Here is a 17,600-nt window from a genome sequence, read left to right on the forward strand (position 1 = left end):
ATTTATGTGTGAATTGACATTGGTGTAAAGCAGTTCAGCATCTGCGATTTTATGTTATAGTTACCCTGGCATTTCCAGAGATGTCAAACAGAAAGCTTATATTAACTACTGTAAACATTTAGGATTAAACAAGAGGGCTCATAAAACACCTCATCCTTGTGCCAAGAAGCCTGTGGAGTCCATCTTGAATTAATTATGACATTGAATTAGAGACAGATTGGCCTTTTGTTTTGATAGGATTGAGAGTGACCTGCAACTCTTTACAAACACAAACCACTGACTGACAAGAACACGAGGGTTTCTAGTTGCACACATGTCAACACTGCCGCCTTCATCCTGCAGGGTGTGGGCTGCTCTCTTTCCCTTCTTCTGCTGGTGAATTCTTGGCCGCAGAACCGCCACTTTTGTTTTATTACCTGAGGACGTATCCTGTTTTGGACGTTACTGTAGAGACCAGGAGAAACAAAAGATAAAGGTCTGAGCTATTTTTCGGCTGATTTCCCACACTCATGGATGCATTCAGGTCTCTTACTATCTCCAACTTATCTTTACTAGCTTCCTGGAGGGAAGCAGTATCTGTGCAGCCCATGACACTGGTATGCAAACACTGTTGTTTAAGGGAGACAGAAAAAATCTAAATTACTTCACTCTTGTCTTCTCTTTATCTGTGCTTGTCATTGGCTATAACATCCATTTTTGGTGAAAAGGTGAAAAGATCACCACTTACTTGTATGTACCTAACACCTTCACCATGAAGCAAAATGCACACATGCAAACAAAGAAACAGACATATTAAAGATAACTTCTCCGAGCTTTCTCAAGGCAGCAAGAAGCAAAGCTACAAGTTCCCCTGATTGTGTTAGTCAAATGTGCTGTGACATCACATGGATGTAATATAAGGCTCCCATTGCTTGTGCATTTGAGGGAGGACTGAACATCACCAAACAACCAACAAAGAGCACTCTGTCAGTCTTGAGAAAGAGCGATCGACACTGCTACAACATCTAACTGGTAAGTGACAGCCTCAGTGTGTGATAAGGGATCAATATTATGTGCATGTCATTGGAAGAGTAGGGAGCCGTAGTGATCCAAGCCTGTGCCCAGCTTGTTTGGTTGTATCTGTCGGGGCAGATTAAATAAAAAACAACAAACGATAAGTTGCCTATTTTCCAGCGACTTGTGAGAGGTTCCTGGTTCGTTGTTTTGAATTCCTGTATGTCTGAATATGTTGAGGCAGCAGAGCACATGGTGATCAAGTGATCAGCACTGGGCTTTCAGGGAGGATGAGACAGGATAATGGAGCAGTTGTTAACAGGGGCAGACTGCCTTAGGGGAAGGGGCTCCCCACACTGATTGATGCAGTAGGTGGAGGATAATCAATGAATGCAAATTCCACTGAGTTCTACTATTTAACCTGAAGAGTTCACATGATCTGACAGAGGAGAAACTACGACTTTGTAACTTCTTTTTTACTGAGGTCCTCCCATATTTCTGCTCTCTTTCGCAATGTCAGCCACAAAACAACACATTTGTATCTCCTCACAAAGCTATGCCACCATTGTAGGGTGATAACATTAGCTCCGTTAGCCATGTGTCTGGCCTGTGTGCAGGCCTGTCAGATGATAAGACAACAGTAGTCATATGTTGTCACACAGACGAGGGATGAGGCCACAGACAGGAAACAGACTCATGGTCCAGGTCATTGTTCATTGTGCCTCACCATTTTCTCTGCTTACTGCTGCAGTTTGGTGGATAAAAATTCATTAAACAATCAGGTGATCTCATGGAGAAGTTTGTCTGTGCAACATGATAATGCAGGTTTTGCCTCATGTTCTGCTTTCTTGTTAGCAAGAACCGCTATTATTATGCCTTCTCCTATGGGTATTACTAATACTAACATACTTTCTGACTACTAATCATCAGCAGCACAATAACCACCAACATCATGATAAGACCATGCAATGCAGGAAAACATTCATGAGAGAATGTTAATTAAATACAAAACATCCAAAGCAAGATTAACATGGTACAGGGCATCTGTTCAATTTTCATATTATTCATTGGATTAAACACTGAGATTAAGTTTTTTAAATATCCTCCTCTTATATGCAACATGTGGGAACACAAAAGACTGCACTGACTGGTTCCTAATCAATTAACTGGATCACATGAAACCAAATCAGGAAAGAAATTTGAAAAAAGTATGAGGAAAACAAGTTGAATTTCATCAGACTTTGTGAAGATTTCACACTAACAGAGAAGGATTAATCGGTTAGTCAGACTCAGTGTTCAAGTTGTTCTGCTGTGATGCTGATTATGCCAATAACACTCATCACAGGTTATAATTAACAACACAGTTATTCTAAGGATGAGGCTTTAAATCTTAAATTCAAATCATCCCTTCAATTTGTGTGAATGAGTGAAAATAGAACATAACATACAGTGTAAGAAGAAAATAATGCAGTACTGCAGTGTCACTGAAGAGTTTAACACAAAGGACTAAAAATCTTGTGTGTATAATTTGACTTGAAACTGTGGACCTGGCAGATGCATAAATAACCCAACAGAGGGTATATTATAGCAGTTAAAGTCATAAGATACTCCAATTCATGACTCCCATGAAAATAGCTCCTGTGTGACGATGAGTTGTTTGCTACATGCTACATGGTCTCATCCCAAGACTGAAACCATTTCTCATCTCTAGACAGTGATCCCAGGTGTCTGCTCCTCTTCTGTTTCAGCAGCCTCTAGATTTCAGTTTTATTTAAACTGGAAATATGAATGGAGACACTCAGAATAACCAATGCTGTGGTTGAGCACAGATCAAGCGTGGTCAGCAGGCAAAAGAAACTGCTTCTGGGCTGACATTCCTTCCTAACACGTGGCATGATTTGGGAGGATCAGTGTTGTGTTGTGAGGTTAACACCATGTCTTTCTCGACAGACCAGTATGGGACAGAACCAGGATAAACTGGAGGAGGGGGAACAGGCCCTCAGTGAAGGATCAGAGGAGACAAAGCCAAGCCCCGATACTGGAGGCGCAGGCAGTCATACAGGTGATGTCATGGAGGGAGGAAACTCCTGTGAGGAGGAAGCTGGTAACACCGGGGAACATTCAAGGGAGCCAGACGCTCAGGATCTGGATGGGATCCCCAGCCAGGAGCCAACAACACCTTCTAACGAGAAGCATATAAATTTGTGTCCGAGTCCTTTTGCTGTAAGGGAGGTGAGACAGGGAGGGGCTGCAGGAAAGGAGGGAGGAGGAGAAGGAGGCAGGACCGCTCCGTTGGTTCCACAGGAGACACACGAGAACCGAAAGAGTGGTGCGAAGGCTGAAGAAAGAGCCGGCATATACAAGCTGTACAATCAAATCAAGAGAGAGGAGAAGACTGCTGAGGAGGGGCTTCACAAATCTTCAAGTATCAAGATGGAGAGAACCGTCCCACATGAGGAGATCCAAGATGGAAACCTCTTAGCTGGAGTTGCCCTTGAAAGGTATGGCCATGCTTTTTCTTCAGACAATGCAAAATCACTTGAAAACACAGTAGAGGACTCTGTGATGATGAAGATGAGCAGATATGGAGCTTGTGCAGAAAGTGAGTTTTTACCGTCTGTTCGTCAAGATCAGAATGATCTTGTCGTCATTGCTGATGTTGTGGATGGAGATATTCAACTCTGTGCAGAAACAGTGGGCCGCTTGAGTGAGAGGATGGGACCACCTACAGCTCAACCCCAACATCCTTTGAAAAACAGTGTGCAGAAAGAGTCTCTATCAGACATGAGTGACACCATTCACTGCAGACCTCCAGAAGAGAGAACAGAGAATAATACCAATGAGGAAACGTGTGAGCTGAAGCCAGTTTCGAAAGCCTACTCTTCAACAAAACCAAAGGTCGCTGACACCGATGATCAAACGGAGTCCGCGGGATCTTATCTACAAATGGACACAGCTGAAACAACCATAAATCAAAAGATAGACTCATCAAATCCAGCCTCGCCCACTGAACCCAGTTCTATTTTGGAGAAGCTACTGCAGAGAAACAGAAAGCAGACAACCCCTGCTCTCTCAGATATAGAAGAAGTTGACATAAATGAAAAGGATACCTTGGATGTTACTGAAAAGAGGATCCTTGACAGTGCAGCAAGAGAGCCATCCACTGATACAATCAATCAGTCAGATGTAAATACACCATTATCAGTACATGACATTAAGGGGTTGAAAGAGAAACTACCAAAAGAAAGCCTCGTAGCCAAAGATCATCACATCAAGGGCCCCGACTTGAAACAGACAGATATGTCAGATGTACATTGTTTTCAGTCTGGAATAATTGGAAATACTACGAGTGAGACCTCACTCACAGTCTCACATTATCCCAGAGCTGATTGTCAGAGTTCAAAGAAGCCGGATATAGGCTCATGTAAAAACCAGTCCCCGGATAACTTACAATCAGCTGTTTCACATGAAAGAATGTCATGTGAAGTGAGTGGTGTGATCACTGAGGAATCTACACCTTCCTCATTGCCTGATACAAAGCCTCCACCCACAAAAAGTGATGGGCAAATAGCAGCCCCATGTCATTTGCTTAGTGCTGAGAGGACAGATACTGCAAGACCACCTCAAGAAATGAAGAATGACAGCAAAAGCACAGCTGATTCAAAGTTATCTGGCTCTGCATGCTCAGACGCTCAATCTTTGAGAAGGAAGAAGGTGAAGGACTCCACTGAGAACACTACTGCACCACCCGTGGATGCTGGCTCTGTTTTGGTTGTAGCCGGACCAGCTATATCAGAGGAGAGTCACCAAGTCAAGGCAGGGGTGAAGCAGGATCTTCACGTGACACTTCACACAGAAAATATTATGCCAGACCAAAGTGATAGAAATCTTGGCAGAGAGAGCGATGACAGTGTCTCAGAGAGAGAGAAATCTCAAAGCATTCCCAAATCTAGGCCTGTTTCAGAACTCATAAAGGAGACCATTCAACTGCATGAAAAGCTGCAGCACCAGGACCGACCAAAACCAGCTGAAGTTAAGTCTGATGAGCAGGCCCAGTCTGTAAAGGTGGCACAGATGAAGGCTGCTTTTGACTCAGCTCAGAAATCTCCAGACAAGGCAATTGAGAGGAAGCCATCAGTGAGAAAAGGTAAGGGTAAAATCTGGATTACTGATTATATAATAATAGTTGAAACTGTGGATGGTGCAGAAAACACTGGGCATAACAGGATATCAGGTAAATTACTTAGTGAGTCATTTGGTTTCCAAAGACAGTTTCCCAATGAAGTCTGCTTTCCTGGTCCATGAAAATTTGGGTTGCCAAATTCACCACAAACACTTGCATCAACCCTCATCCACAAGACTGAAAGAGGACGAAGAAAAAATAGATTGGTGATGGAATACAGCTGTTCTCAAACGTCTGCATCACTCTGGATTTGGGAAATACCGCCATCTTGTGGTGCTGTAACATACTTGTGGTACATGATGTTCTTGAAACATATTCTTAAATCATAATATTCTGTTGTTTCACTACCTATCATAAACACTGACATTGACATTATAATCCTTCTGCATAAAAAAGTGGTTGAAAGAATTACTTTCTCACACAGAACCATTCAGAAAAATTCACTTGTGTTTATGTCCTTACATTTATGGTAGGATCAGTTATTTTACCCACACTTTTTAACACACTTTACCCATACTTTCCTAAATTATGTCATATAATGACAATTAGTAGTGTAATTAATAAATGTATTGAAGAAAGGAAACAGGTATATCACAATAATAAAAGCCACATTAAAAACCACATTAGATTTAAATGCCAGGGGGCCGCCATGAACACACGATTGATGGTTATTTTTTTCTAACTGGGAACCTAAAGGAAGGAAAAATTAGTTCTTTTCACTGGTATCCAAAACGTCACTATGATTGGTTGTTAGAGCTGTCCATCAAAAGCAACTGGTCCACACAGGGCGCGCCAAGCCCAGCTAAGGGGCGGGACTAGCGCCAGAGTCGGGAAAGAGCACACAGAGAAACTGGTGTCAGCACAGCAGCGGCTCCAGCAGAGGGAGAAATCAATTGGGATACGCGTCGGGCTGTGTTATATCATTCGGCTTTCGGGAATACCTTCATTTTCCTCTCAGAAGGTAGGTTACAGGTTACGCGAATTTGTTAGTTACGTTCTTTTCTCCTCTTAAATTGGTCTCAATGGTCTTCGTTTGTCCACCTCAGCCACCCAGACAGGAAAGTGCATGCGCTAGCTAAAATGAATCGGGATAGTCTGTAGAATGTGAACTGTCTTTTTTTTTTTTTAGCTAGCACTAGCCTTCAGCGGCGGTTAACTGACAATGCCAAAAAGTTTCTAACCGATAACCTGGGAAATTGCTGTTTCTCAAGCAAGGTTTTTGCTCCTTCTGCTGTTGGGTGGATAATTCACTACATGAAATGTTCAGTTGAACGTTATCGAGTGGGGTGGGGTAGCTAGCGATAGTCCGGCAGGAAAACTTATTTCCGAAACGATAGATCCACATACACGGAGGTGCAGGAAGCATAACCGCGCCCTGGCCCTTGGCATCCCGATTGTTAATAAAGACTATTCAGACTGAACAATAGGGTGAACACATGAAAGATATCGAAGAATTAACTCTATCATTTACATGGACGTTTTTGGTGAAAATGTACTGCTTCATTTCAATCCAATATCCGCAACATTCATCCAGATGCCAGGTTCAGATTTGACCCACTAACATACTGGTATGAGAGATATATGGAAAGGGGTCATAGTAATATTTATAGTCGCTAGCATGGAAGCAGAGACTGTTTCCATGCTAGCGACTATAAATATTACTCAAATGCATAATCACAGTGTTCCTCCACCAGCTCCGTTTGGCCATAACACGTGGAGAATCGTTTGTATGAAATTATCTGTGCAGATGACGACCTCAACCTGCTCTAGTTAATTGGTAATAGGCAGTAAGAGCAAACACTGAAATGTCGTGTTGCTGTTGTTGACAGCTGTTTTTAATCTTCACTTTTGTTACAGCAAAACCAGGGTTTGGTTTAATGACGTTCCGGTCAAATTAAGATGGGTATTTTATTTATTAGTAAGTGTTTCTTGTGTTCAAAGACACTTTATTGTCTCATTAGTCTCATCTACTGAAATATTGTATTGTAAAGTTTCCATAACTGGACCGCGTATGTCGTAATTATATCGAGTTTGCACATCAATGAAGAAGGATTATTAAATTAATAGTAATATAAAACACACAAACACCAAATGTGACTCAAGGAAGGAATTGTATACCTTTTGAAGGTTCTAGGGCGCCTCTCCTCTCATTTGGTGGTGTTGACCCAAGTAGTCCTTTATGTGACTCCTCCTTCTGCGAGCCACCACCGGCCCATTGGCTTTCTCATGACAGTAAGGCAGTTTGATTTGTAATAACCGTGCTTAGTGTGCCAAAGGTGCAGCATGATTTGCATATTTGGCCCCTGTTTTGAACTAGGTTACTCAGCTTCAGTGTGTAATCAGCTTTAGAGTTGTGGGAGTTTCCCTTGCTCAGACCCTCTGTGGGATGCAGAGCAGGTGAAGGCTGTCAGAGTGACCCCGGGGTCAACAGTCAGCAGTACTACAGCTGTGTTTGGGCTTGTTAACCGTTCCAGACGCATCAACCTCTGCTGGTTGTGCTGCAGTGCAAGATCTTCAGAAGTGTGTAGCCTGCCTTCCTATGGCTGAGCTGAGAGAGGAAGTGGGTCAGGAAGCAGAGGGAAACTAAGCATGAGATGTGAGGGAGTGTTGGTTCCTATCAACTGCAGCAAAATGTGTTGGTGTGGGCTGTGGTGAAGTCTCGAGTGCACATTTTTCGATTGGTTTCAGGAAGATCGTTTAAGTTTATATCTCCTATTCAACATATCTATTACATTTATTTCATCTGTGTTGATTGAGGTATGGCTAAGTACAACCTTTCTGTGCTGTCCATCTCAAGTTACTGTTTATAATTGGGCTGAAATTATAAAGAAGTAGCAGCTCATGCTTTGTTTTGTGAACTGAGGAATGTGTATATTGGATATTGGATAGAAAGTAGCTTAGTAGTTGTTTGATATATTGCCTGGTGCAGTTAGTTCTCTTATCAGTCTGCTGGAATAATCATATCAAGTATAAATATTTATAAATATATTTGGTCAACGGTGTGGCCTTTGCACCTAAGTTGCACTCAAATATTGCATTCTTTTAACGTGTCTGACATACCTCAGTTTGTGTCCAGTCCTGTCTGTGCAAGATGTAATCTCAGCCCACGCTTACTGCCAGAAACTGTCTTGATGACATGCCACAGCTTGAAAAGTCAACAGATTTAAATTTGCAGCCAAGCCTAGACTTGATGTGCTAGATATTAATTATTTATTATTTATTTACTTTTTTTTCAGACAAGATATCCACTACTGGTCTTTGTTTTGTTGTTGTGGTTTTTCTTGTTCTTTTAAAAGAACAAGTGGAGGGAATATCTCATTAACCAACTGCTTAGTATATTAGTGTGTGTGTTTGTTTGGACCAGCCCGGTGATGAAGAGGATCACATGCCTAAATCTGTACCACTAATTGCTTACATAGTAGAAAACAAGCACACAACCCATTGACAGTGGATGTTCTTTGTTGAATAAGCCACAATTAAGTGTATTAATTGCATATATATCTAAAAAGTTATTGATATCAATTTGTGTTCTGTATGTGTTTTACATAATAAAAGGTAAACTGTATGATTATATGACTAGCAATGCTTGCGCCTTAGTAATTCCAGCAGATGTACACAGACTTATACTATTTCTTCACTGGTCTCTCCCACCACAGCTGACAACATCTGTTGAAATAGAGTAGTGGCTTGTGCATTGCTCACTGGGGCAGGGAAAAGAAGCTGATCAGGAAGAGGAAGGGACACACTGTGTAGGAGTTGACTTTAAAAAAAAAAAAAATTGATAGGTCGGGTTTTTGTTTTTGTCATTTTATTATGTTGTCTACTGTGTTTACACGTGAGAACTTTGCCGTTGGTTATATTTTCAGTTTGTGCTGCTGTAGATGGCCAAGTAACACACAAACACTCATAAAAACTTGAGCTTTTCCTGTTGTGAGTAATTTTACTGGATTTTAAAGTGGTCTCTTTTAAATCTTGACTTTAAGTAGGATAAGAAGTTTAGGAGTTCAAGTCTCACACTACAGAAATTTATAGACAGTTGGAATGGAAGTTTGTGCTGGAGTACAGTTTAAGGCATAGTCAGCATTGCACTAGACGTAGGCATTTTCGGACACTATAGATTAAGACACATGTCTTAATCTAAAGAATTTGTTGTTCTGTTTTGGAATGAAGAAGTTGGCAAAATCTAATCACTTTATTTCACTTGAGGTTGAGGATTTTGATTGTAGCTGGTAATTTTCTTTTTGTCTATGTGTCACACAGTACTGAGTTGAACCTAGAGCCACATTGCTCATTTGTCTGCAAATCTCATTTCCTCTCCTAAGTATAAAAGAATACAATAGCATTCCTAAAAACACTGGTGTGTAATGTATTGTGTTCCAGTACTATTTAAATTGAGCAGCGCAAAGACCACATGGCTACTTGGGGTTGGGGAGAGGTGAAAAAACAGCACCTTATCTCATTGTTGCCAAAAGCCCTGGAATGTAGCTGGAATCTGATTACAATGGTGGTCCGTGGCCTTGGTTACAGGAAGGGGATTTAGGTGGCGTCTCATGCGGTCTTGGTGACAAAAGGCAAAAGGCAGGCAGTGCATTGGGAGCACTGAGGCGACATCACTGGTGTGTGTAGTGGTGGTGATGTTTGGCAGGGGTAGCAAAGTGTGGGAAAAGTCTGTGACTGGTAATTGCTGTTAAGATATAAAAATTTCAGGCAAAAAAATGCCATTACTGCCGTTACACTTACTAATGTGTATACATTCAGTGCATGCTTTATCCCACGTATATTTGAGGGCTGTTGTTGTTGGAGAGATGTACTTAATATAAATCCATTGGATATGCACAAAACTGCGCCTGAAAGAGACACACAACATCACAAAGTTGTGATGTCTGCTTTATATTCCATCAGCAGTGGCTTACTGTCACATTCCCCACCCCTGAAGTGCAGAGGAGAGGACTGGACTGTATTTTTAATTGATAAAATTATCTGCCGCCATTGTAGAAATCTAAAATATCAAATTTTAATATCAGGAATGAACGACTTCAGAAGGCTTCAGAAGTTTTCAGTACTGCCTTCTAATACTGTGCAGATATCAGTACAATTTTAGCTCATATTATTTTTGTGTGTAAAATCACTGCAGTGGGCATGTGTTGTCAGGCACACAGAGCACATTGGAGACAGTGTGGTGGCTGTCAGGCACACACTCAGCCTTCTCCAGTCACCTCACCTGTTACATTTTTACCATCTATGCATATGGATTGTGTAAGTCTGGAAATAAAGCCAGTGACAGCTCTGGCACAGTCATTTCACTCCATATCATCCCCATGAGTCCTAATCAGAACGCAGGTCATAAATATAAATATTGTGGTGATGCCTGATGCACGTGCATGTTGGTTATTTGTGGCATCTTTCATTTTCATGGTTTGTGCACACATGCACTTTAAGTTTGGACCCTACACACTAGGGATGGACATAAATATGGAAGTCCGTATTTGTCCAAAGTATAGAGACCTCGATTTTTAAAATATTTTAAATATAAATGGATAAATGCTCATCCCTGCCATGCATGGTTTTATAAACGAGACCCCTGGACTCCCAGTGTGAAATGGCCACTTTGTAAGGAAGTTGGCAATAACAACAATGATGAAACGTACCAACAAACAAAGGAATTGCAAAACTAAACACGTAGCAGATAAGATCCTTTGTGAAACATGGTTGAGTCTTTGTTTTATTTGCTGATTGCATGTATCAGCAGAGGGTTTTATGGATTCCAGTGATTTCGGCTTGAGACTTTAGGTGATTTTTAAGATAAGTGGCTCAAGTTGAGGGAACTGTTGAGTTGTGGTGAACTTGACAAATGAACTACAGATGAACACATGAAAGCACTTCTGCATTACAGTCAAAATATACATATTCTTATTGCACATGCTGCAGCTGCTATGTTTGTTTACTTAACTATTGTTGAAGTCTGTTGTGTGGTGATTATTGTTCAATTAGTCAAACAGTTATGAAAACTGCTACAATGTAAAAAAAAAACAAAAAACTTTGCTTTTTAAAATGTCTAAGTTCTTTTATTTTATTTTATTTTTTTTAAAAAAGCAACTTTGCTTGGATGTGTTGTTGTAGTAGTGGGTTGTCAAGCTTAACCTATTGTGAGAAACAGGTCTGGTTTCTGTCAGCATTCCAGTCAAAACCCCCTCAGGGTTACAACTTCAGGATGAGCATAATTCTGCTCTAATTCTGCTACCCCTCCCTCTCCCACATCAGCTCATCCTGATTTGTGGCTGGGATTTTCATGTTATGTCACATTTCACTCACAAAGCAAACACACTGCAAAACACCAAGCATCATGGACGATTTTGCACCCCAGCAACAAAAATATAAAGGCTGTCTATGCAGTTTGAATAAGCCATCTTTGGGATTCACATAGCTGTAATAGGCTGTGAGTTTTAATCCTGGTTAGGCAGGTTATCTGCTGTTGGAAGAATTGGGGTGGTCTCATGTTTTATTTGGAATGTGTAAGCGTAAATGGATGTGGCAGGGATGGGCAGCATTAAATGTCTCTTGTCACTGAAGATGTTCAATAATTTTATAAGCTTATGCACATGCTCCAAACTCTATGCAAAGTCACGTCATCACCAGATGATGAATGTCACAGTGACCTCGATAACACGAAGGGACAATTTCAGATGTTCACGTTGGTCACCTGCAAGTACTCCATTGATCTTTAGTAGCGAGTGACTGAGATGCATCTTGGATTGAGTGACAAATAAAAATTCCTCATTCTTAACAACAAATGTTAGAGGAGTGACATTCTGGCACCCAGACCAAACATGAGCTTTCTTATTTAAAGAAAAATAGAGGTAGCTCTCTGTAGCTGTTTTGTAGTCTTATGTCAGAGCAAAACAATTTCCTCTTGGTTTAATGGTAGGCAGCAGTCTGTACTGCAACTGTGAGGTAGAAATTAGAGGGAAATCTTCCAGCGCCTAACACGGCAAGCTTGACGGTGAACATGAAAAGCCTAAATTCTTCCATTATCACAAGTGGTGTAATGGAACATAGTTGATTCGTGATCCATGCGCAGAGAGGTGGCTACATTAGAGCCAAAGTAGCACATTTTAAAAATACTCCAAGCCTTTTTTCTTTTCTTCTGATGCATGAGTTTTGTGATCTGTTGCATTCCTCATTATCACCTTCCTTGTCAACCACTTAATTTGTGCTTGTAGTCTTAAAGTAGGTTTGGAATAACCAGTGAAAGTGTGGAGCTCAGTTTGTTATGGGACCCACATTTCCTCAGCAGTACTGTCAGATGTAAATGGGGTTGAGGAATACAGAGAACGATGCTAAAAACTGTGTCATACTCGTCCATTTTCTGTTGGTTGTTTCCTCAGGCTTTGGGGTCCTCCTTCTGTCTCTCCACATCAGGGTCAGCTCGGCTGGCTCAGGAGGCAATAAGGTACATAGGTCTGCTTTCATCTGATGTGCCCAACAGATACTTGAGGCCTTTTTGCTTGAATTAGGGCTGGATCAGTGAGCTGTAAATCTCAGAAGATTATCACTGAGTAGCATGATATTCCCCCAAGGTGTGTCTCTGTCTCTCTCTGATGTATTTCTGAGGCTGTCAGACTGGTGCCTCAGCACAGACCCTGCTGACGTTGTTACATGCCAGACGTGATCCTTACGATGTTTATTGTTTGGTGAAAGGAGATGGGTCATAAACATTGGATATTAAATCAGTAATTTTCAGTATTGACTCTTTAATTTAACTCATGTAGTTATATAGAGGTTTTCCTTTTTTGTCATTCTAACAGATTTCACTTTATCGTTTAGTTTTTAATTTATCCTGTGTGTTCCAGTGGATGAGGAAAATCAGTGGTGTTCTATATAAATATTTCCTTTGTGTTGACAATGACTGTGTTAGTATTAGTTCCTGGTCTCTATGTGGTAGCCATAGAAATCTAACAGGAAGTTGGCTGTTTGGATAAGGCTTGCTAGTTTTGAGCAGAATAACCCTACCCCTCTGGTTCCTGCTCTTTAAGTCCTACCTGACTCTGAGAATTCTTCTAAGTATATTTGGGTTAGTATAATGGTACCATCAAATTGATATTGAATGTGAATAAGTAAAGGTGCAGTAAGTACTGTCCCCTGGTCTCTTTGTAGGCTTACTTTTTTCAGCCTGGACTCATCAGGTGCAGCAGAGGGATAATCGTGTTCTTACATAAGAGTCCTATTGGATAAAGGAGTTTTTGGTTTGGTATTTGCTGCTAGCAGTTTTAGGATCTTTGACTGTGAAGGAGGTGAGATTTGTTTGACGCTTCAGTGGATATTCTCGGTGAGGCACAAGTCCTGTCATGTTGTAGCTCTGAGGTACAAGGTGATTAAGTCCTGAGTGTTAAACATGACTCCAGGTTTCTTTTGAGCCATTATCAGCATTTCAGCTTGACTCTGATTTGAGTCTTAGTCGAGGACTTGACCATTATAGTACTATGTGCAGATGTGGGAATGGCAATTAAATCTAACCACAGTAAATGTTTAGTGTCTAAGAAATGGTGATAACTTCCTGAAAAGGAAGCAACGAGGCTTAGTCACTGAGGCCTAGTGTGGCACAGTGAGCTGCAACAACCCCACCTAGTCTGCTCTGATGTCTAACGTGTACACTGATATAGCTCAGCCCTCTTCTCCATAAAGATTTTATATCCAGTGTCGCTCAGTTGTTGCCAGAGTGGTGGGTTTGTAAAAAACTAATCAAATATTGAACATTTCCTGCTGTTTGTAGAGCATAAGGATGGTGAGTGGGGATCTTTGTGCAGGCCCAGACTGACCTCAAGAATGCAGTGATTGTTTTGTCTAGGCTAGTCACACTATTGTGGTGATAAAACAACACATCTTATAAAGCTCTCCTGAATAAAATAATGTACTATTCTGCTGCAAATTAACAGAGCCAAGAGCAGCAAGATAGCTTCTCTGCTCATTCGGCATTAGTAATGGGAAAGGCTCAATGGCATTTAAGTAGGTTAGGGATGTCATCATCATGAAACTGGACCAGACCTGATAGATTCCCCTTTTGCCACCATGGAAAGAAAGAAGTGGTTGCTGTTTAGAAAATGATTCATTCCCCCTAAATAGTCCAAAATCAGTTTACATTTCAGGTGAGAAATAGGCCATGCAGTCATGCTTCATTTTGTATCTGCAACGCCTAACAGAGCTTGACAATAATTTTTTTTTCCCATCAAAGAGCACATGTGTTCCTAAATGAAAAAAATTTAGGAAAAACTTGCTTGAAAATGTTCAAGCAAGAGAACAAGAGAAGGATTTCGAAGGTGTCATTTTGGCCTCTGTTAAATTATGATGAGAATATTTTAACAGTTTTTTGATATTTCATAGACAAAATGATTAATCATGAGAATAAACAGCAGATTAATGAATGAGAAATCTAATCATTAGTTGCAGCCCTAGTAGAAAAATCCGGTGCATTCGGTAGCACTGGTGTGGTCACAAGTTTATTAACTAGAGGGAAAACTAGAAGCGATCATAATACATTAAGTGTCTTTTTTCTGGCCAATAAATTGCTGATGAACTGGTGATGACCTCCTAAATCAGTTATTACTTTGCTCTGTTTTCTGCCATTACCTCCCTGTTAGTAAAGAGCACTCACTCCAGCCAGAAGAGCATATGGTTCCATTAGACAACCAGTGGTGATTAGCTCTAATTGACCAGTTGAAATGGCCAAAAATTAGTTTGTCAAATAATTGACAATGATTCAGTTTAAGGTATGTACCACACTCAGCTGTTTCCTAATCCTATGACATGTTTTTTCAGAGTTATACATTTGGCAGGAGAATCAATAGGTTGTTCAAATAACTGGAGGCTTTTCAGCATATTGTCTGTAGAAGAATGTAAAGGAGGGAATGTCTGTCTGAAAGCAGACACACCAACATGTCTAACTTGTTTAATGCATATGGTACGTGCAAGTTCCTCATTCAGGATTGCAGGGCTTTCTACAGGCTGTCCATGCCTGACAGTCAGCACTGACGCAACCAGGCTGTAGAAAGCTGTCCTCTGTCTGTCAATAGAACTGTTACATAAAATGAGGGCTTTAAAAACTATTGTGTATGTATTGTAAATATTCATTATAGCATCTGTAAGTAAAAAAGTCAATAAACAGAGTAAATCCCTACCAGTTTCCAATAACAGAACTGTTTCTTCCCTTCAAATTGAATTTAGTGTCTTTTTAGCTATAATTTATCTACCAGGATTTCTACAGACTAGTTATAATTGGATGACAGCTCTTTGTCTGAGTCAGTCCTTCCAGGACTAATCAAATTCACTTTCCTAGACAAATTCACTTCTGAGCCAGACATATTAAGAGGAAGATTTTGAAAATCTTGTGTAACTCAAGTGAAAACTGGAAAGTCTCAGTTTAAGGAAGATTAGCACTTAAATGTCACTAAATGTTTAAACTAATTACAGCAAATTTGTCTTTTAGCCCACTGTCAGTGTTTAGAGATACCAAAAATAAACAGTTGTAATGACTGACGTGTTTTACAGATGGGCTGTTAGGACACTCCCACATCCCTGCAGGAAGAACTTCCTGCTCGTGTTATGCTCCTTGTTCTGCCAGAAACATGCCATACAAGCGTTTCTTGCTCACTCTCTTTTACACACACACACACACACACACACACACACACACACACACACACACACACACACACAATGGAAAGCCACCTCCAAAACATATCCCACATCCTGTGCTGTGATTTTATCATGTTGGTGATTCAGGCTGGGAAACTGTTACCATGTGCCTTGTCCAAAAAAAAAAGGACTACTTTAGAGCTTTTGTCTTTCTTTAGGTTGTAGGTTACATTGGACCTTGTTTCTGGTCGTTTATGTCAAATGGGCCAGCTTTCCATTATCTTTGGAAGTGTTCTGTTATTGTAAGCACAGCACTTGGACTTGTAGCTTTTGAATGGGCATGTTTTCCAAAGCTCTCTTGTCTGCCAGCGGATTCTTTTCTTGGTGAAGATTTTAGCTGAACCAGCTTCTAAGTCTGTTTTCATTTGGATTGGGTATGTCCTATTTTCCATTGGATGTGGCTCTTTCTAACTGTGCCACACAAAAAGCGTGTTAGTATTTCAGATGTTTAATATTTGGCACAGCTGAACATGAAAAGGAAAAAACAAGGCTGACCAAAGAGTTTGAAGTCCTGTGAACTGTCACCAAGAATGTTTCTGTTGCTGTGTGTTTTTGAAATCTGAAAAGTTTAGACCCCTTTTAAATATTGCGGTTTCTGCAGTTTTGAAATTTAGTAATGTGTAAATTTGTATCACTTTTCTAGCCAATCAGTACCCTGTTGGAGGTGCTCCCTGATCACAGGTGTGAGGAGAGCCCACATGGCAGAGTGTCGATGGGCACTGACTGAGTTAGGTTCCTGAAACAAAATGTAGAATCTTTGTCAGAGTAGTAGGACTGTCCTTTCAATAAAGAAGCTGTGTCATTCGGTGCACGATCATTCCCCTTCCACAATAGGATGTTAAATTCATATTTCCAAGCTTCAGTATGTGTTGGTAATGGTCTTCTTCTGAAACGGTCAGCACTGTGATACTCTGATATTCCAGGGAGACTCTTGGAGTAGGGGGTAGTCATGGTTTGTTATAAAATGTTGAGTAAAAAGTCTAACACATCTCCCAAGACAATGTGTCGCTGAATAATATCCTCACGTATGATCTTCGTTCCTTAAAAGAACTGTGCTGCAGTTTGTGGATGCGGTGACTTGTGTCTTCCACTCTTTCAAGAAGTCTATGTCTTCATATTGCAGTTCTCTATCCTGTACACTTATCTTGTCACTGTGGTGTGAGTCTGTTTCTTTGCGTTAATGTACTAACTAACATTTTAAATCCTCTTCTCTTCACAGATATGAGACGAGTTGTGCGGCAGAGCAAATTCCGTCACGTCTTTGGCCAGGCGGTTAAGAATGACCAATGCTACGATGATATCCGTGTGTCAAGGGTCACATGGGACAGCGCTTTCTGTTCAGTCAACCCCAAGTTTGTTGCCATAATTGTTGACGCCAGTGGTGGTGGAGCTTTCCTCGTTCTCCCGCTTCATAAGGTACGTTCATGGTGTATCATATCAATACATACATACATACGCTGTTGTGTGTTTGGACGGAGCATACCAGTCAGTGCTTAGTCAACTAGATGGCGATAAACTGGATCTGTAAGCATATTTGCTTATAGTGCTTCTTTATGCTACATCATTAAGGCATGCTGGGTGCTTAAAATGCGTTGGTTAATCTGTGAGCTGAAGTGAGGTCAGCTGCTTTCTTTGGCTTGCTTTGGTGCCTACTGCAACATCAAAGATGGCAGATTGCTATGAGATTTCTGGTGCACACTAATGCCCTTTTTAAATAATCGGTAACAGTGCAAAC

The 17,600-nt window shown here is 40.8% G+C and overlaps 1 protein-coding gene across 1 annotated transcript in view; it reads left to right on the plus strand.

The window, feature by feature from the left end:
• Positions 1–5,979: 5,979 nt before the first annotated feature.
• The window catches only part of coro1ca (coronin, actin binding protein, 1Ca), a 28,978-nt gene continuing 17,357 nt past the window's right edge, over positions 5,980–17,600 (plus strand). The window contains exons 1-2 of the mRNA XM_046387389.1: positions 5,980–6,137; positions 17,085–17,281. Coding sequence (XP_046243345.1) covers positions 17,087–17,281 — 195 coding nt within the window. The 5' untranslated portion in view covers positions 5,980–6,137; positions 17,085–17,086. The remainder of the gene's footprint in view (positions 6,138–17,084; positions 17,282–17,600) is intronic.

This window comes from Scatophagus argus, chromosome 4, assembly GCF_020382885.2.
Source record: "Scatophagus argus isolate fScaArg1 chromosome 4, fScaArg1.pri, whole genome shotgun sequence".
NCBI lineage: Eukaryota > Metazoa > Chordata > Actinopteri > Scatophagidae > Scatophagus > Scatophagus argus.